Source organism: Nomascus leucogenys, chromosome 1a (genome assembly GCF_006542625.1).
Source record: "Nomascus leucogenys isolate Asia chromosome 1a, Asia_NLE_v1, whole genome shotgun sequence".
NCBI lineage: Eukaryota > Metazoa > Chordata > Mammalia > Primates > Hylobatidae > Nomascus > Nomascus leucogenys.
Genome location: NC_044381.1, coordinates 36,396,983 through 36,421,917, shown reverse-complemented (window position 1 = coordinate 36,421,917; position 24,935 = coordinate 36,396,983). Strand labels below are relative to the sequence as shown.

At 50.8% G+C, this 24,935-nt stretch overlaps 2 protein-coding genes across 3 annotated transcripts in view; both read right to left on the bottom strand.

Annotated features, from left to right (window-relative positions):
- Positions 1-1,988, bottom strand: part of TRIM14 (tripartite motif containing 14) — a 36,353-nt gene extending 34,365 nt beyond the window's left edge. Inside the window, exon 1 of the mRNA XM_030795620.1 lies at positions 1,651-1,988. Within this exon, the coding sequence (XP_030651480.1) occupies positions 1,651-1,857 (207 nt within the window). The 5' untranslated portion in view covers positions 1,858-1,988. The remainder of the gene's footprint in view (positions 1-1,650) is intronic.
- A 1,630-nt stretch (positions 1,989-3,618) lies between these two features.
- The window catches only part of CORO2A (coronin 2A), a 72,567-nt gene continuing 51,250 nt past the window's right edge, over positions 3,619-24,935 (bottom strand). Inside the window, exons 3-12 of one of the 2 annotated variants that reach the window (XM_003260545.4) lie at positions 20,228-20,344; positions 17,441-17,590; positions 15,677-15,856; positions 14,823-14,939; positions 13,592-13,696; positions 12,431-12,527; positions 11,242-11,354; positions 10,805-10,895; positions 9,194-9,468; positions 3,619-7,564 (exon numbers count right to left, since the gene is read on the bottom strand). In XM_003260545.4, the coding sequence (XP_003260593.1) occupies positions 7,433-7,564; positions 9,194-9,468; positions 10,805-10,895; positions 11,242-11,354; positions 12,431-12,527; positions 13,592-13,696; positions 14,823-14,939; positions 15,677-15,856; positions 17,441-17,590; positions 20,228-20,344 (1,377 nt within the window). In that variant the 3' untranslated portion in view covers positions 3,619-7,432. The remainder of the gene's footprint in view (positions 7,565-9,193; positions 9,469-10,804; positions 10,896-11,241; positions 11,355-12,430; positions 12,528-13,591; positions 13,697-14,822; positions 14,940-15,676; positions 15,857-17,440; positions 17,591-20,227; positions 20,345-24,935) is intronic. The other variant, XM_030795564.1, reaches the window with a different exon arrangement.

Here is a 24,935-nt window from a genome sequence, read left to right as displayed (position 1 = left end):
CCAGGCTGGAGTGCAGTGGCGTGATCTCGGCTCATTGCAACCTCCATCTCCTGGGTTCAAGTGATTCTCATGCCTCAGCCTCCCGAGTAGCTGGGATTACAGATGTGTATCACCACACCTGGCTGATTTTCATATTTTTTAGTAGAGACGAGGTTTTACCATGTTGGCCAGGCTGGTCTCGAACTCCTGGCCTCATGTGATCCTCCTGCCTCAGCCTCCCAAAGTGCTGGGATTACAGGCATGAGCCACTGTGCCCAACTGCTTATGTCATGCTTACGTTTACCAAGAATGTAAATTTACATTCTTGGTAAACAATTTAGGAACTGTTTCTTCTTTTTTCCTTAAAAACTTATATGTAACTGCTGCTCATCAGAGTGGATAGTCACAGAAATTTGAATCTATGGTCCCAGTTGGCCATCCTCAAGCTTTAGGCTTGGATAGACTCTGTACTTAATCATATTTTGTGAATCTTATTACTTTAAGTTGACAGTAGGTAGCGGGTAGGGGGATGGACAAATGGATGGGTGAGGTTCTTGAGCCGGATCTGTGGAAAGCAGCCTTGTTAATTCTGAATAACAGTTTTTCAAGAAGCCATTATTATAATTACATCCATTTCATATGTTAAAAAAAGGAAGGGTCTGATGGCAGGGACAGGTCTTGAGTCCATGACTCCACTGGATTGTCCCCCATGATCCCCTTTTCACCTTTGAGTTCCAAGGTTGTCACAATGTGGTGGTCTGGAGTCATGCAGTACCAGAGAAAAGCTCACGATGGGGCTGAGTTCATTACAGAAGACTTCTTGGAGACAAGTGGTAGGATCAACATCTGTCAGACAGGAGGGCCTACCTCACCCAGGCTTCATGAAACCCAGAGAGAGAGAAGGATTTGAGAGGAGCTGCAGAACAAGTCAGCTGGGAAGCTGGAGCAGGACCCCAGAGCCCCTGGGCACTGTTAGGATTGTGCATAGGTGAGGATTCCATGGTGACAATGGCCCTGCTGGGGGCATCTGGCTAATGGAGTCCTGGGTTCAAGGCCTGCCCCTGCCTCCAGAGCCTTCCTCTTGTGGCCTATAAAATGGCTGTAATAATAATGGCTCACCCGGGGATGCCATGAGCAGGAATGGGAGTGTCTGTGTGGCCGGGGAGGGGAGAGGAGGTAGGTAGTGACAGCTGAGGCTGCTCCCAGGGCAGTCAGGCCGTCTTCAGCTCAAGGTTCACAGGCCCTTTCTGTGGACTGCAGATTGAGTAAACCTGAGATGTCTGTGTGGCTTTCTGAGCTACACAGGGCTGTTTATTAAGAGGGAGAGTTTGTACCTCTGTTAACTAAAAGGCAGACTGTCTTCCAGCCCAATGGCAGTGTAGTGGATCGGCCATGGTGGACACGGTCAAGGACATCTGGGTACCAGCCTGGGCTCCCAACCTCTCACTCCTAAACCCACCTTTTCTGCAGCTCAACTGATGGCTTTGGCTCGCCTTTGCCCTTCCTTGGGTCTCAGACTCCCGCTCTGAACTTTCGATCGACCGCTTAGACGCCCTCTGGGGCACCTTTGGTTTCCAGGTTGTAACCCGCCAACGGCCCCCTCCTCGGCCGTTATGCCTGGGCTGGCTCCCCCAACTGCCGCGCGGCGAACCCCGTCGCCATCGTCCCTACCTGCACGTGCACCGCTGCGTCCAGCGCCAGGCCCACCGGGTGGCCGCGGTGCGCGCCCAGCACCGGGCAAAGCGCGCACACGCAGCGGCGGCAGCGGCTACAGAAGAGCTCAGCCACGCGGTCGCCATGCTCCGGGCAGCGCCAGCCGCCTCCCTCGACAAGCTCCGACTCCCCAGGGGTCCGGCTCCTGGCCGCCGCGCCCGCCATTCATCTCCGCCACCTCCGGCTCCCCGGGGCGCCGGGCGGGGCCCCCGAGGGAAAACGAAACCTAGGCCGTGGGCGGGGCAGCTCCAGGCCGGCCGGCCGGCCGCTAGGTGGATGACGGCCCTCGGGAGCAGCGTCGGGCCTCGGAGCATCCTCTGACCAGCAGGGTGCTCCCTCTGCCCGCCCAGGCCGGGAGGTGGACCCAGCAGAAATAGGAGGCTCCTAATGAGCCAGCTGGGAGAGGGTGGGCTTCCTGCTTAATGACGCTGGTCCAATAACGCCCAGAAAACTGCAGCCCTGATGATGGGACCAAAGTTGGCTGTGACTTTCGGGGGTGCTCCTCTCACTTTACCTTGTTCCTCTCTTGCTCTTTTCCCGGGGAAGATAACCATTCCCACAACTGTAAGATACTTTGTCAACCTCAAATAAGGACACAGAGATTCTCCAATTGAGTTTATCTCTGACTGAGCAGAAGGATTGCAATTCGGGAATAAATGTGCCATGGCACCCAAGGGGTGGGGGCGCGGAGTACTCAGGGAGGCAAAGGAAAGCAGAGGCTTTTAAAGGCAAAACGAGAAGGATTGCATACCTTTTGGTGTTGTTTGTTTTCTTTTTTTTTTTTTTTTTTGGAGACGGAGTCTCGCTCTGTAGCCCAGGCTGCAGTGCAGTGGCGCGATCTTTGCTCACTGCAAGCGCCGCCTCCTGGGTTCACGCCACACTCCTGCCTCAGCCTCCTGAGTAGCTGGAACTACAGGCGCCCGCCACCATGCCCGGCTAATTTTTTGTATTTTTAGTAGAAAAGGGGTTTCACCGTGTTAGCCAGGATGGTCTCGATCTTCTGACCTCGTGATCTGCCCGCCTCGGCCTCCCAAAGTGCTGGGATTACAGGCGTGATCCAGCGTGCCCGGCCAGATCGTTTTAAAATAATAATACTTGGTTACAAGAATACAGGTGGCTTCAGTCCAAAAGTTGAACAGGCAGTTGCTGGGTAGATGTCCTCATATCATGGCTTTTGTGCAAGGTTGTGGTTCTTTGTGCAAGGTTGCAGTTTGGTGGAATCTCTTGCAATAATAGTTCCTGTTACCAGCCAAATCGTCGATGAGGGTCCCCCACTTCATGGTCTCCCAGCACCATTTAGTTTGTTTGAGACAGGGTCTGGCTCTGTTGCCCAGGCTGGAGTGCAATAGTGCGATCATAGCTCACTGCAGCCTCTAACTCTTGGGCTCAAGTGATCTTCCCACCTCATTCTCTGGAGTCGCTGGGACTACAGGAGCACCATTCAGTTTGGTTTTGACGTAAGTGACTCTTTTGGTACTGACAACTTTCACACACACACCGCCACCCCAAATTCCAATTGCCCCCCAGGCTCAAGTCTCGACTCCCACTTGTAAAGCCCTTAGCTCTTTCTTAAGATCCTTGGTCCCCGCCCTGCCTATGCTCCACACTGTGCTTTTTCAAGACTGGGGGACGTGCACTTTACCCTGCTTGGAACATTCTTCTTCCCAAATGCCCTTTGCCCTGAGTATTCCAACTTATCCTGCAGGTTTCTACCTTACTATCTTTTCCTCCAGGAAGCCTTCCCTGCTTCTCCTTCCAGAACAGCCTACACTTTCCCTATCCTGGCCCTCCCCATTCCCCCAGCCATGACTGAAAACTGGAGAGGGCAAAGACTGTCTGTTCTGCCTGTTTTCCAGCTTGGTGTCTGACTCCAACAGTAGACAGTTAATTGGTATTTGTGGAACGAATCAAGAAAAGGAAAGCTCCTTGTAGTAAAGTGGCCAGATGTTTATTATTTTGTTATATTATTTCCATTGCACATTCCACATCTATTTATTTTCACTTTTATTTATTATTATTATTTTTCACAAAGGTACAAGGAATTTCAGAAACAACATTAAAACAATCATTCAAACTGTTTCAGGCACGGTTTCAATTAAAAGCATAGATTTGATTTCTGACTTCCTGTTTCCCTCTATGATACAATCTCAAGTTTTGTTCCAGGAAGCACAATTATTGTAGCGTTAAGGTGGATACCCGCCAAAGCTCATCTCCTAGTGCTGTCCTCATTCTCAGAAAGTTCCTGAGTCAACAGAAAGGGGACGCCCAGGGTATGGAATAAGGAGATGAGGGCATGCTCTGCCAACTGGCTGGGACCTGAATGTGCTAGGCAAGTTCCATTACATCAGCTCAAGAACATAAACAAAAACGTAATTTAAAAAACAGATGGTTTAAAAAAATATCTGATAAAAATTACCTATCCCTCTCCCTTGCTGTGAAATAATTTAAATAATTTATTCTAGATGTAAAAATAATAATAAAAAAAAGTTTGTTCAAAGACACCTGTGTCCTGTTTGTAAGTGTGCAGTCTGGGTCCCTTGGGGTGGAGGGGGCTGGCCAAGGAATGGCGCTGTGCAGAGGCATACCGGGAAGCTCTCTGAATGCGACTCCACCTCTACCGCTTGGCAGTCAGTGACCTTGGCATGATGTTTCTTCATTTCTCTGAGGCTAGGTCTTTGATTCTGAACTTGGGGACTGTAATGCCTGCCTGACCTGTGTTAGAATAGCATGTGTCACTGAGTGGAGGTGGGAGGAGTTTGTAAACTGTGAAGTGCTAGCCACACAGGTGGGAAAGGTAAGCCTATCCTGTAGAGCTCTCCTGCCCTGACAATGCCTGGGATTTGGCCTTCTGTTCTGGAGCACACTAAGGCAATCTTGGCTAGTGCATCATACGGGAGTGAGCCCCAGTGACTGAGTAAATGGAGAATAAGACAAGGAACATGAGCATCTGGCCTGTGCAGACAGACAAGCAGAATAAACCACAGCTGGGGAAGGGGCAAACAGGGGCACTGAACCCCCATTGTGCTGCAGCTGCGGTTCCCAGAGATGTTGAGGGAGGGCTTGGGACAACACTTCTGGACTTTTAATAAGCCACCAGCCAGGACTTAAGAGATCTGGGTTGAGTCCCAGCTCCTGTCTGGAGCTTGCTGTCCTCTTCATCTTTATTGCAAATAGGTACACATGCAGTCTTCCATCCTCACTGTACTGCAGATCACCTGTGGAGCTTATATGAACATACAGGCCCTACTCTGGAGATTCAGCTTCAGTTGGTCTGGAATGTGGCCTGGGCATCTGTATTTCCTGCACGCTCCCAAAGGGATTCTAATGTACACAGCTTGGGTTGAAACCTACCAGGATAGGTGGCCTCCTGCAGTCTCCACCTCAGCTCCAGAATCGAATCGCCCTGTGCAATGATCATCTGCCCCTCCTTGGTAAGGAGGGACCAATTTCACTTCTAATCATTCCCAGTCTCTTGATGGACTATTGTATTGACCACTGAACTTTAGAGTAGGGCTCGGAACACAGATTCACTAAGGAGGGACAAAGAAAAGCTTTCAGGCTAGAAGGGAACTTTGGGACCATCTGGTCCTACTTCTTTACCTCATATAGTCATTTCAGAAGACCTCCTGGTTAGGTGGCCAGAGGCTCTGCTGGCATGTCTCCAGTGATGGGGGCCCCCTACCTCCTGGGGGACTCTTCTGTTAACTAGGGCTGAAATCTGCCCATGTCATCCTGCAGGAGGCGGGCTGTGTACCTGAGGGCCTTGGTGGTGGCAGTCAGCAGTCATGGGCACAGCTCTGAAGTGTGCGTCCCTCCATAAGGGACAGCATCTACCCACATCAGTCCGATTCTGGTTGGAAAGGTTGGGTTTTGACCTCCTGCTTGTGTTGTAGAATTGGGTTGAATGCACCTGGCCCCTTGCCAGTGTCTGTTAGTTTCTGCAGCAAACCCAGATCACCCCACAGGTAGTTTTCCCTTAGGTGAAGGTTTCAGGTGGCAGATCCTGCAGAGAGCAGCTTGTTCCAGGGTACCCCTTATTCAGATGAAGAAACAGACCAGAGAGGGCAGGACTTGCAAGAGGTCACTGAGTAAGCTGGGGCACAGCTGAGGCCAAAAGCAACAGATTTCTACTCCAGGGCTGAGAACTGCATCAGACCCAAAACAGCAAAAAGACAGACCCAGAAAAGCAGGATCTCAGCCCAGCCCTGCCATGAAACAAATATCACTTGCCTCTCTCTAGGCCTTAGTTTCCCCACCTGTAAAACGAGGAACTTGGGTCAAATCACTAGTTTTCAAATGTCTAAAAAAATTTTTTTTACTAGCAGAATTGTTTTTCATAGTAGCCCAACATATAAAATAGAAGGGAGCTGTCTGATTGGAACACAGTGTGGGGAAGGGAGACACAGCCTTCTTGCTTAGTCTTCCCCTCTATTCTCTCTCTTTTTTTTTTTTTTTTTTTTTTTTTTGGAGACGGAGTCTCGCTCTGTCACCCAGGCTGTAGTACAGTCCGCAATCTCAGCTCACTGCACCCTCCACCTCCCAGGTTCAAGCAATTTCTCCTATTTCAGCCTCCTGAATAGCTGGGATTACAGACGCTCACCACCATGGCTGGCTAATTTTTTTTTTTTTTTTTTTGAGATGGAGTCTCACTCTGTCACCGAGGCTGGAGTGAAGTGGCGTGATCTTGGTTCACTGCAACCTCCGCCTCCCAGGCTCAAGTGATTCTCCTGCCTCAGCCTCCCAAGTAGCTGAGATTACAGGCACGCACCACCACGCCTGGTTAATTTTTGTATTTTTAGTAGAGACGGGGTTTCACCATGTTGGCCAGGCTGGTCTTGAACTCCTGACCTCAGAAGATCCACCCAGCTCGGCCTCCCAAAGTGCTGGGATTATAGGCGTGAGCTACCACCCCGGCCGGATTTTTGTATTTTTAGTAGAGACGGGGTTTCACCATGTTGGCCAGGCTGGTTTCTTTCTTTCTTTTTTTTTTTTTTTTGAGACGGACTTTTGCTCTTATTGCCCAGGCTAGAGTGCAGTGGCACAATCTCGGCTCACCGCAACCCCTGCCTTCTGGTTTCAAGCAATTCTCCTGCCTCAGCCTCCCAAGTCACTGGAATTACAGGCACCTGCCACCACGCCCGGCTAATTTTTTTTGTATTTTTAGTGTAGATGGGGTTTCACCATGTTGATCAGGCTGGTCTCGAACTGCTGACGTCGTGATCCACCCGCCTCAGCCTCCCAACGTGCTGGAATTACAGGCGTGAGCCACCGCGGCTGACGAGGCTGGTTTCAAACTCCTGACCTCAAGCAATCCGCCCACCTCGGCCTCCCAAAGTGCTGGGATTACAGGCATGAGCCACTGCGTCTGGCCCAGTCTTCCCCTATTCTCTGGACCACAGTTTGAAAATCACAGACAGGTCAACCTAGGTCCTTCCAGCCCTAGTTTTCTACTGTGTTCTTTCCTCTTGAGAAGTTACAGCTCATCATAGGCCCTTAATAACAGAATTCAACAGAAGGCATTATCTGAAAACAAAGTCAATTCAGAAACTGTTGCTGCAAGAAGGCAAATAGAAAAACGGCACCATGTCCCACTGGAATCTCTTTCAGCGATGGAGAGTTTTGTTTTCTGGTAAAAAATATAGAAATAGTGGTTGTTCTTGGGGGGACTTGTGGTTTGGTTCTAAACCTCCCCACAGAGCCGAGTGGTGTCCCTGAGGGTGAGGAGGGCAGAGGTCTCTGCTCAGAGCTGCTCTGAGCCCATCCGCAAGTTTTTGATCTCCAGTTCCAACTGTTTGGCCTGGACCTCTCGCTGGGTCAACAGCTCCCGGAGCCTTCGGATCTCCTCCTGTTGTCGGTAGAACATCTGCAGCAACTGGGGAAGAAAGATGGGAAGGCAGGATCACCAGGGTGTCAGGACATCAGCTGAAAGCTAAACCACTACCCCTCTTTGACTCAGAAAGGTGGAGGCGGTCACATTAACATGGCTGAGGCCTGATGGGGCTGTCACTGTATAGATCTTTTACAAACACCTTGTTTACTTCACCCAACAAATGAAATTCAAGAAGACTGGAATATTTCAGATGTATTTTGCCTCCATAGATCCTCCATGAAACAGAGGAAAGGATGCCTGGTTCTGAAGTCTGGGGATTGGTGTTTTCGCCACCACTGAACTGTGTGACCTTGGGCAAGTTACTTACCCACTCTGAGCTTCCATTCCTGCCTCTGGGAAATGGGGTCAGAAAACTGCCCTCTGTGCAGAATGGGTGTTAGATATTGAGTGATGCCCTAAGGGCCTCGTTATCTTACTGGAACGTTGTGACACCCCTATAAGGGTGGCAGTGCTAGTGTCCCCACTGTACCATTGTGGAAATGGAAGCCTAGAGACATTTCAGTCTCTGGGTCTGAGACCCTAAATTAGTACTCAGCAGAGCCAGGATCAGAATCCATCTGTGAGATGCCAGCGTCTGTGTTCTTAGCCACTACAGACTGACTTCCAGGGCTGTTGAGAGAATTGAATCACATGCTGTATCAAAGTGCCTACCCCAGGATCTGCCACACAGTAGGCACTAAACACATGTGGACTTTGAAAGCACAGAAAGTCCTATAATGTCAGAACTGGAAAGATTTTGATACCCACCAGGTCAAACCCTCTTCATTTTACAGATGGTTTCTCACCATCTTTTTTTTTTTTGAGATGGAGTCTTACTCTGTTGCCCAGGCTGGAGTGCAGTGGTGTGATCCTGGCTCACTGCAGCCTCTGCCTCCTGGGTTCAAGCGATTCTCCTGCCTCATCCTCCAGAGTAGCTGGGACTACAGGCACGTGCCCCCATACCCAGCTAATTTTTGTATTTTTAGTAGAGACAGGGTTTCGCCATGTTGGCCAGGCTGGTCTCAAACTTCTGGCCTCAAGGGATCTACCCGCCTCGGCCTACTAAAGTGCTGGGATTACAGGTGTGAGCCAGTGCACCTGGTCCCCACCATCTTTTTTTTTTTTTTTTTTTTTTTTAAGATGGAGTCTTGCTCTGTTGCCCAGGCTGGAGTGCAGTGGTGTGATCTTGGCTCACTGCAACCTCCACCTCCCGGTTTCAAGCCATTCTCCTGCCTCAACCTCTTAAGTAGCTGGGACTACAGGTGCACGCCACCACACCCAGCTAATTTTTGTATTTTTAGTAGAGATGGGGTTTCACTATGTTGGCCAGGCTGGTCTTGAACTCCTGACCTCGTGATCTGCCCGCCTTGGCCTCCCAAAGTGCTGGGATTACAGGCGTGAGCCACTGTACCCGGCCTCCCACCATCTTTATGTATGCCCATCATTTTCTCATAAGATGGAGCTCACTGCCTGTTTGTTGAATGAATTAACAAAATGAGTCAAGCGACTAGGCCAGACCATACAGCTGGTTATTCTTCTCATGCCTCATTTTCTCCCTTCTTCTCAGCCTGGATCTGTCCCCCTCCATCCCAGCTGCCCCATGTGAAAGGCCCACCCCGTCCTCCTTCACACCTCGTTCTCTGTCTTTGGTGGGGGGCATTCGAAAACGTCAAAGCCATTTGTCAGCCAGGATTTCTTCTCCTCCAGCCTGTGTTCTGCTGCCCACCTTGGCGTCTTCTCCTCCAACAGGGAGGAAGACCTCCAGCCATCTTCTGCAGCCAGGTTTTCTGTCTGGTTCAATAGCCGGGGTGAGGCTAGGGCCATGGAATTGAAGACAGGTCGCTCTGCAGGCAGTGGGTGGGGTCTCAGCAGCTCAGAGCCAGGCCTAAGGGATACCAGGATTGGGTCTGGAAGGGAAGCAGAGCTGTGTGAGGACTGGGTGCCCATGGGCAGATGGGCATATGGGGCACCAATGACACAAGCAGGCATGCAGAGACACTCAGAGCCATGCAGACCCATGCAACATGTGTGGGAAATACAGCTACCTGTGGACAGGCCCAAACCCACAGAGCAGGGCTAACAGATACAAATACCCACGTGTGCCACCCTCAAAGTGAAGCTTGGTTTGTAGGAATAGCACGGTGCATGCACTGAAGCAGCCCCCAAACACTTCAAGCTCATGTGAGACCTTGCCCTTGCTTTGTAAGGACAGTCCCACTCACACTGCACCCCACCATCTACCAAGTTCATTAGTTCTCTCACCACCTCCAACAAGCAGGGGAGGCTGGCATCACGGCTACAGATGAGGAAACTGAGGCCCAGGGAGCAAAACCTACTTAAGGTTATCCAAAACTAGGACTTGGCACTGGTCCGCTGCCCCCCAAGGCAGAGGCTCTTCCAGTACACCAGGAGGCCCGCTCAGCCACTGGGGTGGGGGTGAAGGAAGTTTGTTGGGGTGGAAGGGAGAGGGAGCAGCTGGGGTGGCTGCTTCTGCTGGGCTGGCCCTCGTGTTGGCAGGAGCGGGAGAGTGGCTCAGGACAGGCAGAATGGGCAGAGGGACCTGGGTGGGGGTTGCTGCCTGGAGGGCTTCTTGGGTCAAGAAGAATTGCAAAAGGCCAGGCCCAGTGGCTCGAGCCTGTAATCCCAGCACTTCGGGAGGCCGAGGCAGGTGGATCACTTGAGGTCAAGAGTTTGAGACCAGCCTGGCCAACATGGCAAAACCCCCATCTCTACTAAAAATACAAAAAATTAGCTGGGCATGGTGGCACGTGCCTGTAGTCCCAGCTACTCAGGAGGCTGAGGAATGAGAATCACTTGAACCCGGGAGTGGGGTGGAGGTTGCAGTGAGCTGAGATTGTACCACTGCATTCCAGGCTGGGCAACAAAGAGAGACTCTGTCTCAAAAAAAAAAAAAAAAAAAAATTGCAGAGGTAGGGGTGGGGAACAGGGACAGGGAGTCTGGCTGAGGTGGTCCAGGCACCCCGCATAGCCCCAGAGTGTAAAGAAGCTTTCCATGAGGCAAAGTCCCTTGAGTTGGAGTTTCCTGAGCTCTTGGGTCAAGCCCCCTGACTTTCCGGACCTGTATGTGACCATGCTACCCACTGGGGACTGAAGGTCAAGGGCATGGCTTCTGAGGTTATGAGAGAAGAAAAATCCAGGCCCAACTCTTCTCAATTGCTTGGGGCCACTGGGCACACCACGTTCCCGCCACATTTGCCTGGGCCTCTTCTCTGCCTTCCTCACCTCGATTCATCCCGCTGAGCCACTCCTGGGCCGTCAGGGAGGGCTGGGCCCCTGCTGTTGGAGGGTATATGTCCTCTTGGTAGGATTCTGACTGCAGGAGAAATCCAGACAGTGAGGAGAGTGGTAGTGTAGGCTGCTCAGATGGGAAGGGCCCTTAGAGCTGGGAGTCCAGGCTCTCCCCAACCCCTGCTGAATTGAGGAAACTGAGGCCCAGAGAACAAAGGGACTTGCCCGAGGTCATGCAGCAGCTCAAGAACAGAGGTGGACCGAGACCCAGGACTCCTGACGCCCACTGATGTCACACTGGCTGTGAGAAAGGCCGCTCTGTGGCTGCCCCATGAATGTGGGCTCCAGGCTCTGGTGCCCGACAGCCCTGGGTCTGTCTTCTCCAGGACAGGTTCCCCACCTCCCTCCCACGCGGTCCCCACCACCCTTACCCGCCGGGGCACAATCATGGAGATGGGCTCGATGAGGCTTTTGGTTGTGATCAGCTTGTAGAAGCGGAAGATCTCGCAGGAGGATACGTCGAGTCCTCTCTTTGGCATGACACCTGCAGGCAGACAGGGAGGGCCAAGAGGTTCTGGCTAGGCTGGGGCCACAGTGTGAGGGCCAAAGCAAGGCTGCACACCTGGACCTGAACAGAGGCCAGTCTCCTCCCAGAAAACAGCTCAAGGACAAATACCTACACTGGGCTGGGCCCTATGTTGGGAAATGGAGTTGAATTAATCAGACTCTTCACCTTCAAAGATTTAAATTATTTTAGCTAAACTTTTTTTTCTTTTTGAGAAAAGGTCTCACTCTGTTGCCCAGGCTGGAGTGCAGTGGCACAATCATAGCTCACCACAGTCTCACACTCCTGGGTTCAAGCGATCCTCCTGCGTTAGCCTCCCAAGTAGCTGGGACCACAGGTATGCACCTCAATTTTTTTATTTATTTGTAGAGACAGGAGTCTCACTTTGTTGCCCAGGCTAGGCTCGAATTCCTAGGCTCAAGTGATCCTCCAGCCTCAGCCTCCCAAAGTGCTGGATTAGCTGAACTTTTATAGGCAGTTTGCTCTGCTTAAGGTTCCCCATCTCCATCCCCACAGCTCCTGTGACCCAAATGATCTTAATCAAACTACTCCAGATTCCTTTTGAGTAAGGTTAGCACAGTGCATCTTTCTCCAGTCCTTTACTTTTAATCTAGCCATGTCTTTATGTTTAAAGTGGGTTTCTTGTAGATTACAGAAATATAGCTGTGTTTTTAATCCTCAGACACACTTAGAAAGGAACTGAGGACTGCTTCCTAGAGGCTCTTTTAGGTCAGCCCTTTCCATCTCTGCTCTTGTGGTAACTGCTTAACCTTGACCTAGAACATATCCCTCTCTCCCCTGCTGGGCTCTGCTTCCTCTTTCAGTTCCTCCAATGTTGCCTCCTCTGAGAAGCCTTCCCTGACTTCCTCCTTTGTGCTGTTGCACACGTCAAGTACAGCCCCCACCAAGTCAGAGTGTTGCTATGCTGTCTCTCCTCCCATCTGACTCACCCCTGTCTCCCCAGACCTCGCACTGAAGCCCTGACCCTGATTCTCCCACCTCGGCCTCCCAAAGTGCTGGGATTACAGGCGTGAGCTTCAGTGTCCCTCACTCACCGATCCCCTTCTGTGGGTTATAGGAGCGGTACTCAGTCAGGTAGCTCAGGTGAGGCTTGTCGGCACTCACCTCGTAGTAGCGGATGTTGCCATCTCCCTAAGGAGGAGGAGGAGGAAGTGGAGGGTGAGATTCAGAGCTGGAGCTGATCAGCTCATCAGCAACCCAGCCATGCAGCAAAAACCTGGCTTTTTTTGATGATCGGCAAACCCATCTCACTCAAGGGAACACCAGGAAACTGGGGGCCCTGTCACAAAGGCAGGAGGGTGATGAGGGGATCTTCATTTTATTTTATATTTTATCTTATTTTTTTTGAGACAGGGTCTCACTTTATTGCCCAGGCTGGAGAGCAGTAGTGCAATCACAGCTCATTGCAACTTCCTGGGCTCAAGCCATCTTCCCACCTCAGCCTCCCAAGTAGATGGGACCACAGGTGTGTGCCACCACACCTGGCTAATTTTTTATTTTTTTATTTTCGTAGACATGGGGTCTCACTATGCTGCCCAGGCTGGCCTTGAACTCCTGGGCTCAAGTGATTCTTCCACCTTGGCCTCCCAAAGTGCTGGAATTATAGGCATGAGCCACTGCGCTGGGCCTGGGCCCTTATTTTAATATTCAATCCTCCCCCACCATGACCCATAGCCCACCCTTGTTCCTCTAAGACAGAAGCTCTGGGAAGACAAGTCCAAATCCCGCTCCTATCTGAGAGCAGTAGCAAAAGTCAGAACTGGGGTGACCTCAGAGGTCATCCAGAAGGTCTTACCATGGGGGACATTTCTGGTTGTCATAATGACTTGGATGGAGGGGGAGAGATGCTGTTCTTGGCATTGGTGGGCAGGGGCCAGGGCTGCCAGATATGGGATAGTCCTACCCAGTGGAGACCTGTTCTGCCCCCAGTTAAGCAGGTGCCCCTGCTGAGAAACACCAATGGTCCCCCCATATCTGGGCCTGGAGTTGGGAAGAGACAAGGTCAAGGTGTCCAGCCAGAGCCCTGGCTCCAGGTATTCCTAGGGAGCCAGGAAGGTGGGAGGGGTTCCTTCTCACAGGGGAACAGTGGCCAGCAAGGCCTGCCCGTCCCTGCCCTGTGCTCCCAACGGCCCCAGGTTGCTGTCTGCCCCGTCTCAGGGGTCCAGGCGGTCACCTCCCTCCCGTGCCAAGCCGACCTTCCCCACCACGTAGAGCATGCTGGTGTCTGCGTCATAGAAGGGAAACAGCACACCCGAGGAGCCGTCCAGGTCCTCCTCCATCAGAGGCACAGAGAGGTTATCCTGCAGGGGAAGGGGAGGCAGGGAAGGCCTGGGTCACTCCTAGGGGCCCTCAGTGGTGCTCCCGGAGATAAGAATTCCTGCCATGGTGCTCTGGGTGACAGTGTGTGTGTCAGAGAAAAAGTGTGATTTTCTTCTATGTGTGTGCTGGGGGAAGATGTCCCTGGTTCTTGGGTTCCAATGTGTGGGCTACTCTCTAGTGGAGATGACATCTTAAAGGCATAAAATGCTGCCGCCACCTATTTTGTCAGCTTTCTGCCCTTAACAAATCACTTTTTTTTTTTTTTTTTGAGACAAGGTCTAACTGTCAACCAGGCTGGAGTGTAGTGGTGCGATCATAGCTCACTGCAGCCTCAAACTCTTGGGCTCAAGCAATCCTCTCGCCTCAGTCTCCCAAGTAGCTGGGATTATAGACATGCACCACTGTACCCAGCTGATTTTTTGCAGAGTTGGGAGTCTTGCTGTGTAGCTCAGGCTGGTCTTGAATTCATGGCCTCAAGCGATCCTCCCGCCATGGCCTTCCGAAGTGCTGGGATTACACACATGTACCACCATGCCTGGCCATAACAAATCACTTTTGACACACCCGATCTCATTCCAATCTTCCCCTACCTGTTTTTTAAAATTTATTTTAATAGATGAAGAAGGAGGCTCAGAGAGAAAGTGTGGTTTGTCCAGTCTTTGAAACTCTGTCAAATGCTCCCTCAAAACACTACTGCCAGCTTGGCCCTCACCCTACCCAGCTCCACCCACAGCTGTCCCGATGAATGCTCCTTCTCCCCATACCCATTAGTACCTCATTTGCTCCAGGTGCACCCTCTGCCCAGATGGCCCTCTCCTTCTCCCTTCCTCCTAGTCCTGGTCCCAGACTCAGCTACCTCCCCTCCTCTAGCCAACGGCCTCCCCTGGGTCCTGATCCATCTTCCTCCTTGGGTGGCAAGATACACAGGGTCTGGGCTCGCCCGGGGCTGTCGGCATCTCCCTGCTATTCATCCCCGGATGCCGAGCACCTGGCAGTCTACGCTAAATGTGTGAGTCATAAATGGGTGTCTGAATGAATGCATGCATTAATGAATGACACTGGCTCTCAGCTGAGTGGTAATGGTGAGGGGCGGGGTGCAGCCCTCACCTGGTCCCACAGGGCCACCTGCCGGTTGTTCCATCGGGATGTGCCCGTGGACATCAGCTTCTTCAGGTTCCCCAGAAACAGCACCTTGCTGGCCCGGTGCCCTTTGTAGCTGGCCTCCTGGAGGGACATGTGCAGTCGGTATTGGAGAGATGCTGGAGGATCAGGCGGCAGGTGGGGTTTCTGGCCTCCCTGCTTTGCTTATGCCGCCACTCCACCTGGGAGGCCTCCCTTTCTCATCCCAGCTTTGCCTGGAGATTCTTCCCAGGGGCACCACCTGGATCCCTCTCATCCACATGGAGTCTTTCCTCACTATCTTTGTTAAGAGTTATTTTTCTGAGCAGGAACAGAAGCAAACTTCTGCCCAGCTCCCTGTTCTTGCTGAAAGAGTATCGGGCATCCCTACAGGGGCGGGCACTGTCACCTGGCCTGTCTTATCTAATCCTCGGAGAGGAAGGACTAACAGCCCATTGTTGCAAATGAGAAAACAGAGGCTCAGAGCAGGAAGTGCTTGCCCAAGGCTGCACAGTGGCTAAACAGTGGTATCGTCAGCTCCCCTGATCCCCTGGCCAGAGCTGAGGCACGCCAACAAGCTTTGGAGTCAGACCAGGTTCAGATCCCAGCTCTCCATGGGGGAGAGTCATTTCATCTCTTATGGGCCTCAGTTTTCTCATCTGCAAAATGGAAAGGACATATCCCACCTTCCAGCAATCCCGAGAGGACAGACGGGGACGCTGCCTGTGAAGGCGCGGCCCAGACGCTGACAGCATCACTGTCCTGTTCTCTGAAGTCTCTCCCTATCCCCACTCTGCCCCTTGCTCCTCTGAGCCTGAGCCAGCCCCTGGCCCAGCACTGACCTGGAGGACAGTCCCTGCTCGGGGGTCAATAACCCGAATCTTTCGGTCTTTGCAGGTGGTGGCCAGCAGGCTGCCGTTGGTGTTGAAGGACATGGAGAGGATCACATCTTGGTGACAGCTAATCGTACTCATGGGGCTTGTGATGAGAGACTCCTTTGTATCCAGGTTCCAGATCATCACCTGCATGGCAGAGAGCCAGCTCTGAGCACAGGGGCCACCCCGCCCCTGGGCCCCATAGTCACATGCTGGCCAGGATGCATTGAAACACAGTATCCCTGGAAGGGTGGCGCAGCTGGCAGCCTGGCCAAGAAGCCTCGGTGGGAGGATGATGTGCAGGCTGAAGCTGCTTGTGGCAGGAGGGGGAATCCCAGGGCCAGGATGTTTAGTGGTGAAAGGAAAACGCCACCTGCCTCTGAGCAACAAAACATCCATGCTGGGAGGACCCCAGGGAACCAGCTAATCCAGGCAGTTTCAGTTATTAGCAGCAGTTTGCACCTCCCACAGATCAACGGGGCTGTATGTTTAGCTGCACAGGCTGTGCATGCAGAGCTCCAGGGCAATCCATTCCTATAGACTAGGATGTGACTAGTGCCCCCTGAAGTTGGGTATAGAACAACCAGCACAAACACACGCAGCAGCTCTGCAGACACCCCATACAAACAGATGAGAAAGCGCTGCGGATCGGAAGAGCGAGGGCCCAGGTTCCCTCAGTGCTCCCCGCAACCATTTTAGTTATTTATTTTTGAGACAGGATTGCCCAGGCTGCAGTACAGTGGCATGATCATGGCTCACTGTAGCATCAACCTCCTGGGCTCAAGTGATCCTCCCACCTCAGCCTCCTGAGTAGCTGGGACTACTCGACACATGCTACCACACCTGGCTAATTTTTTCTTTTTTCTGTAGAGACAGGGTCTCACTATGTTGGCTGGTCTCAAACCCTTGGGCTCAAATGATCCTCCCACTTCAGCCTCTCAAACTGTTGGGATTACAGGTGTAAGCCACCATGTCGGCCCCCACCTCCCTTTTATCCATCACAGAGGGTCCCGAGGTGTCTCTGTAAACCCCTATAGTGTCAAAAGGAAAGAAATGAAAGGCCATAGCTATGGTGCCACCAATTCCATTTGTGTACAGATTGGGAAACTGAGGCCTAGAGAAGTCAAGGCACTTTCCCAGGCTATAGTGCAGGTCAGAGACTGAGTCGGAATAGAACTGAGGTCTCCTGTACTGTGGGTCCCAATCTACAGGGCCTACCGCCTGCATGCTTGGTTGTCAGTGGAGCAGGGTGGGGGGAACGATTTCCTGGGCAGTGCCATCCCATCCTCTCCGGGCAGGCTGTAATGAGTTGAACAGGGTCCCCCCAAAACTCAGAATGTGACCTGGAACCTCAGAATGTGACCTTATTTGGAAATGGGGTCTTCGCTGCTGAAATTAGTTAAGATGAGATCATAATGGATTAGGTGGGCCCTAAATCCAATGATAGTTGCTCTCCTCTTCCTATAAGGAAGACAGGTACACAGAGAGAAGGCCGTGTGAAGACAGAAACAGCCTGGAGTGACACAGCTATAGCCAAGGATGCCTGGAGCCACCAGAAGCTGGGAGAGGCACGGAAGGATTCTTCCCTAGGGCATCTGGAGGGAGCTGGCTCTCCCAACACCTTGATTTTCAATTTCTGGTCTCCAGAATTGTGACAGAATACATTTCCGTTGTATTCCAGTTTGTGGGAAATTGTTGGGGCTGCCCCAGAGAAAGAATACCCAGACTCACCTTGTAGTCATAGCCAGCACTGAAGAGGATGTTGGCGGCCGTGGGGTGCCACTCCACCAGGCCCACTCTGCGCGCGTGGCCCACGAGTTCCTTCCTGCAGGCCGTGAGGTTCCTGGTCAGCAGCTGCTTGGGGATGCTCCAGATCTTAATCTGGCAGGGGAGACATGGCCCAAGGCAGCATTAGCCAGGGCACCTTGGCACCATCACCAGCCTAAGCCACAGATCTGGCAGTGACCAGCGGAAGGACCAAGAGAGCTCTCTCCATAGCCACCTCCCACTCAGTGGCTATGGGCACTGAGGGGCAGTGGAGGCGCAGCTGACGGTCCTCAGATGGACAGCGGCTTCCCCAAGCTCCTCCAGCCCGGGCAGGGGCCAGCGCTGAGCAGGGATGAGTCTAGGCCTCCAAATCTGCCCTTGAGAGATCTTTGTCATCCTGCTGGCCTGAGGTGGTGGGCAGGTGGCTGGGTTTCAGGCCTGTCTCCTAAGCTAGGATATCCCCCAAAGTACAGTGTTCTACAACCTTCTTGTCCCAAAGGCCCAGGGTAGAGCCTCAAATGCCAGGATGAAGGGTTTAGGCTGCATCATCAGGGCACTAGGGAGCCGGCGAGGTCTCTGCAGCAGGGCAGGGACAAACTTCTTGCTTTGGAGGTGCAACCTGGATGGCCTGCAAGAGGAAACTCTGAAGGTCAGGAGGCTGGGCTGGATGGGGTCATAGGCCTGTATTTCATGGTGAGGGCCTGAGAAGAGGCGCTGGGACTTCCTTCCAGAGTAGTGTTGTCTGAAGATGGAGGGGGCTGCCATGGTAGAGAGTAAGCTCCCTGTCACGGAGGTATACAAATGGAGTACAAGGTGAGCCTGGGATGCTGCTGACTTGATCTTCCTTATTGGTCCTGCAAGGTTCTCTGGCCCCTAGTTGATTGTATGCACTGTTTCCCTTAGAGGTATACAGGTTTTTCGGGTAGATGACTTTGCTTTCAATTCAGCAAGTATTTATTTCCTGGTCACCTTGGATTTAAAACCAGGAAGCCAACCCCAAGAGAGTAGTGACAGGCTCCAGATACTTCGGTCTGATGAGGGCTCTCACTGCATAGAACCCCAGGAGGAAGACACACTCTGAACAGGTGTGTTTGGAAGATGCAGGTACCACCCGCAACACTGAAGCAGAGAAGACTCCCCACTGCTAGAGGAGCAACCGTGCCCTCCAGGCCCTGAAGGAAGGGAGGAACAGGAATGAATTCACTCCATAAATTCACTATGGGCATAGCTTCGGGGAGATAAGCCCCTTCCTTCTTCAGTCTCCCAACAGTCATGTCCTGGCCTGGGGCATCGGGGAAGGGGCAGTGGCAGGCAATGAGGCTAGCAAGAGATTTAATAAAGATCTTGATGGGAGCCTTCAAAGCAGTCCTAAAAAGGCAGGTATTACAAAAGTGGGGACAGTTTCAGATATTTGATATCCTGCCAGAGGCCCTATACTCCCTGGAGACAGGGCCAATTCTCACAGGACCTGACTGTTCCTTTGGTGAAATCACCTAGGCAAACACTGTCCTTTACATTCCTCAGCATCTGCTATATGGAAACTGACACAAATCCTCTTTGAATTTTCTGCCTTCCTTTCCAGATGAACTGGTCTGCTTCTTTTGATTTAACTGTAGGTTTTGCAATACATTCTATTGCCCATTTTGCCTTGGCTGCCAGGTAGCTCTTAGCTAAACTAGGAGCTTAGCTGCTGCAACCCTCCTTAGCCGTCATTTCTAGTATTTCCTCACTTTCTCCATCTGTGGCTGCTTCTCTTTAAAGATGTGTCACAGCACATTGGAAAGAGAATGGGCTGTGGAATCAGACAGGCCTCAGTCTGAAGTCTGGCTCTGCCTCCCACAGGCTGTGTAACATTAGGCAAATTGCTGTACCTCTCTGATCCTCAGCTTCTCCATCAGAAAAATATCCTACCTTGTGGGGTTGCTGGGGAGACTGTGAAATGATAAGTGTGATGACAGTTAGGAATACAGTGGGCTTACAATAAATGGTGACAATAACTTTTATCTTTATTTTAATCATCTGCTCATACCTGTGTTTTTTAATTTTTTAGTAGAGACAGGGTTTCACTATGTTGCCTAGGTTGGTCTCCAACTCCTGGCCTCAAGTGATTCTCCCACCTCAGCCTCCCAAAGTGCTGGGATTACAGGTGTGAGCCACTGAACCTGGCATATCTGTGGCTCTTGTCTTAAGCCATATCCACCATATTTCAGAAGTGGGTACAAAATGAATTATAAATAAGTAACACTGAACATTATTGGGGCAGGGATGATAACCCTGGTACAGAACACAGGCTCAAAAAAGTGGGTGAGACTGAAGCTGCTGGAATGGTTTTAGTGTCCACATTCATCCAAGGCCCTCACAGCCTTTTACAGCTCGCTTCCTCACTGTGGGATTAAGTGGAACATCTTTTCTGATCACCATAAAAATGCCCCTCATAGCCTTTTGTAGCCCCCCAAAGGATGGGATTTCCCATCGGAATATACATTTTCACTGGGCTTTATTAGCTGGGTGGAACTACTATGCCCATTTTATAGGTGGGGAACTAAGGCCCATAGGGAGAAGGGGTGGTGCCACTAGTCCTATAGCACCAAGAATGTCTCCTCCTCTACCTAACTTAACACCTCCCCACACAGTGACCTCACCTCCGCGATGGAGTCAGGGGCACCAGAGCCAAGAACAGGTACCGTTCCACCCCAACCACCCCAATCCCACTCTTCAGGAAGGGGAAGCCCCTCAGGGGCTGACACTCACTGTGGCATCTTCAGAACAGGAGGCGATCTCAAAATCATCAAAAGGGTTCCACTTGACATCCAAAACGTTGCCTCTGTGCCCGCAGACCTTTGGGTAGCGGGGGTCCAACTTCCCTGTCTGCAAGACAGTGCCCAGGAGGGTTAGGGAGGAGGTGGATTCCACATTAGCGTCTGGACAGTCGTGTAGTCAGTCAGCAACCAGTCAACAGGAAAACATATAAGGGACAGAGCTGGGTGTAAATCTAGGCCTTACTTCTTTTTCCCTGTGTGATCCTGGGGGAGTTACTTCACTTCTCTGAGCTCTGGTGTCCTCCTCAGTAAAAGGGAGCAATCACAGGTATTTCACAGGTTGGTGTGAGGATCATGGGAGAGGCGGTATGGCACAGTGCCTAGCACATGGCAGATGTTCAATAAAAGGGCATTTCCCCTCACACACTGCTGGCAGGCATGTAAAATGGTGCAGCTCTTTTGGAAAATAGTCTGGCAGTTCCTCAAAAGGTTAAACGGTTCCCACATGACCCAGCAATTCCACTCCTAGGCCTATCCCCACAGAGAATGAAAAGATAAGTCTACAAGAAACTGGTTCACCCAATCCCAGCACTTTGGGAGGCCAAGGTGAGTGGATCACCTGAGGTCAGGAGTTCGAGACCAGCCTGACCAACATGGTGAAACCCTGTCTCCACTAAAAATACAAAAATTAGCCGGGCGTGGTAGCGTGCACCTGTAATCCCAGCTACTCGGGAGGCTGAGGTAGAAGAGTCACTTGAATCTGGGAGGCGGAGGTTGCAGTGAGCTGTGATTGCACCATTGCACTCCAGCCTGGGTGATAAGAGTGAAACTATGTCTCAAAAAAAAAGAAAAGAAACTGGTTCACCAATGTTCACAACAATATTCTTCATAATATCAAAAAGTGGAAACAACCCAAATGCCCATCAAGTGAAGAATGGACATACAAAATGCAGTATGTTCATGCATCAGAATACTACTGTCCCCAAAAAGAGGAATGAAGTACTGGTCCCTGCTACTGCATGGATGAACCTCGAAAACATTAGAAGAGGCCAGGCACAAAAGGCCACACATTGTGTGATTCCACTTAGATGATATTCCAGATGTGGTTTCATTGCCTGAGCACATTAACGCATCCCCCTGGTACCTGGTATCTAGAACCCTAAGTAATGCATATGAAAAATGCAGAACAATACATTCATGGAGACAGAAGGCAGATTCCGGTTGCCTCAGGCTTGGGAGAAGGGGCAATAGGGGGTGACTGCTAATGGGTGAGGGGTGTCTTTTTGGAGTGATAAAATGATTTTGAAATTAGGTAGTGGTGACAGTTTATTCACAGTATATTCACAACCTTGTGAATATACTAAGATCCACTGAACTATACACCTTAAAATGGTGAATTTTCCAACATGGCAATATGACAAAACCCCATCTCTACAAAAAATAAAAAAATTAGGCCTGGCGTGGTGGCTCACGGCTGTAATCCCAGCACTTTGGGAGGCCAAGATGGGTGGATCACCTGATGTCAGGAGTTTGAGACCAGCCTGGTCAATATGGTGAAACCCCGTCTCTACTAAAAATACAAAATTAGCTGGGCGTGGTGGCACATCCTGTAATCCAAGCTACTTGGGAGGCTGAGGCAGGAGAATCACTCGAACCTGAGAGTGAGCTCAGGCTGCGGTGAGCTGAGATCGTGCCACTGCATTCCAGCCTGGGCAATAGAGTGAGACTACGTCTCAAAAATAAATAAATAAATAAACAATAAATAAATAAATAAATAAATAAATAAATAGCCAGGCATGGTGTCGCACACCTGTAGTCCCAGCTACTTGGGAGGCTGAGGCGGGAGGATTGCTTGAGCCTGGGAGGTCGAGGCTGCAGTGAGCTATGATTGTGCCACTGCACTCCAGCCTGGGCAACAGAATGGGACCCTGTCTCAAACAAAAAACAGAACACCGTGAATTTTCTGGTATGTGAATTCTATCTCAATTACATAGAAAGGGCATTTCCCTCGTTTTCCCCTTTCCTAATGAGAATTCCTGTATAGGTGCTGGGAGGGACATACAGGTCCCCCAGTCCATGCCACGCAGCCCTGAAGCTATTTCCAACTCCACCAACAGACTTGGATTTCTTGGGGTCATAGAGAAACCACACCAGTTCAGTCACAGAACCTTGGATTGGCAGTGACCAATCTGCTCATTTTGCACATCACATTGCATGGCCCTGGCAGAACAGGGACCAGGACCCAGGCCCTCAGCCTCCCACATCCACCACCTAGTCCCAGGTTCTTAAGCCACCCACCAGAATGCTCCCCTAGCCATTTTTATATCTAAGTGAAAGAGACAGCTGAGAAGAAAACTGGCCAACACCCATCCATCCCACAAATATACCCAAGGTGCCCAGGGGACAGGTACTGTTGGAGGGGCTGATTGCAAGGTGAACACTCAACATAGTCCTTGACTTTGCAGCATCAATAGTCTTGGGATTTTTTCTAGAGGGACTTTCAAGAACAGGGTGGACTCAGGGAACACCCAACCTTCTCTTCTTCCATCACCTCCCCATCTGTGTAGAGATCACTGTACATTTTTTTTTTTTTAAGAGACAGGGTCTCACTCTGTTGCCCAGGCTGGAGTGCAGTGGTGCAACCATGATTCACTGTAGCCTCGAACTCGGGGTAAGACAATCTTCCCACCTCACCCTCCCAGGTTCCAAGCTAGAACTACAGGCATGTGCCACCAAGCTCAGCTAATTTTTAAAATTATTTGTAGAGAGGGGGTCTTGCTATGTTGCCCAGGCTGGTCTCGAACTCCTGGGCTCAAACAATCTTCCTACCTTGCCCTCCTAAAGTGAGGGATTACAGGCATGGGCCACCATGCCTGGCCTATGCATGCATTTTAGTAGCTCTGCAAACAGAGGAGGTGGTCCTGTGCCTCCCTCTGGAAATACCCTGGCTAATCCAGCTCTCTCCCCTCAGGAAAAAGTGATCAGACACCTCCCCCTAGACTGGATCCCCTACTGGAGGGGACAACGCTATAAAGGACATTATTTAACAAATCTGAACAAGAACGGGAGATTAAAGTATTATCACATTAAACTTATAGAAGTTGATAATGTACTGCAGTAATGTAAGAGAATATTTGTATTTTTAGGAAACAGTATTTAGGGATGAAGGGCTAAGATGGATGTAACTTACCCTCAAACAGTTCTGAAAACAAAAAATTATACACACACCTACACATTCAGAGGCAGAAAGAGAACCAAAAAAAAGGAAAGAATGTGGACTTGTGTCCTTTGTTAGTGATGTGCATGGAGGTAGGTGAAAGTTTTCTTTCTTTCAAGTGGTCTCTGCCTCTTCCACAGCAGGACAGGGGAGAGAGGTGCATGCTTCCTGCCCTGTCCTGGCAGGGCGGTACCTGGAGCTAGGGTCTTAGAGGGACACTGCACTCACAGGCCCTGGCCCAGGTCTCCATGGGACCAACGCTTAAGCAGCTGACCTTTTTTTTTTGACATGGACTCTGGTCTTGTTTCTCAGGCTGGGGTGCAGTGGTGCGATCTCAGCTCACTGCAACCTCCACCTCCCAGGTTCAAGCAATTCTCCCTGCCTCAGCCTCCTGAGTAGCTGGGATTACAGGTGCGTGCCACCACACCCAGCTAATTTTTGTATTTTTTAGTAGAGACAGGGTTTTGCCATGTTGGCCAGGCTGGTCCTGAACTCCTGACCTCAGGTGATCTGCCCACCTTGGCCTCCCAAAGTGCTGGAATAATAGGCTTGAGCCACTGTGCCCAGCTCCCAATGACCTCTTGCTTAGCCTCCAGGACATCCTGTACACTGTCCTCAAGGTGAGTTTTCGAAAATTAAAACCTGAGCATGTTGTGTACCTGCTCACATTTTGCAAGCCCCTTTTTCCTCATCTGTAAAATGTGAATGAATAATCATTTCTTCCTTGCAGGATTGTTGAGAGTTAAATAAGATACTATGCATGAAGAGCCCAACAGTCAGGTGTTACCGTAAGTGCTCAGTAACAGAAGCTATTATTATATGTATATGTATGTATATTTGTATGTCAAAACTGAGAAAAAAAAACTAACATGAATGAGCCAAAATGTTAATCATGGTTATATCTAGATGGTGGAATAAATGGCTGGCTTTAATATCTTTGTCTTATTTTTTAGCTATGTAAGTTTTGCAATTGAAAAAGGTGTTTAAAAGCCGGGCGCAGTGGCTCACGCTTGTAATCCCAGCACTTTGGGAGGCCGAGGCGGGCAGATCACGAGGTCAGGAGATAGAGACCACGGTGAAACCCCGTCTCTACTAAAAATACAAAAAAAAAAAATTAGCCGGGCGTGGTGGCGGGCGCCTGTAGTCCCAGCTACTCGGAGAGTCTGAGGCAGGAGAATGGCGTGAACCCGGGAGGCGGAGCTTGCAGTGAGCCGAGATCGCGCCACTGCACTCCAGCCTGGGCGACAGAGCGAGACTCCGTCTCAAAAAAAAAAAAAAAAAAAAAAAGAAAAAGGTGTCTAAAAACAAAAGTACAGATTTTCTGAAAAAATGGGTCCATCCAGGATTAGCCAAAAACTTGTTATAAAACTGTAGCTCTTGAAGGGCTCTAGAGACCAGGAATGGAGCCCACAGCTGCACTGTCTTATCCTGCACCTGCGGCAGGCATCGCGAATGGATCCCAGCACCCTCTCTCGGACCTCAG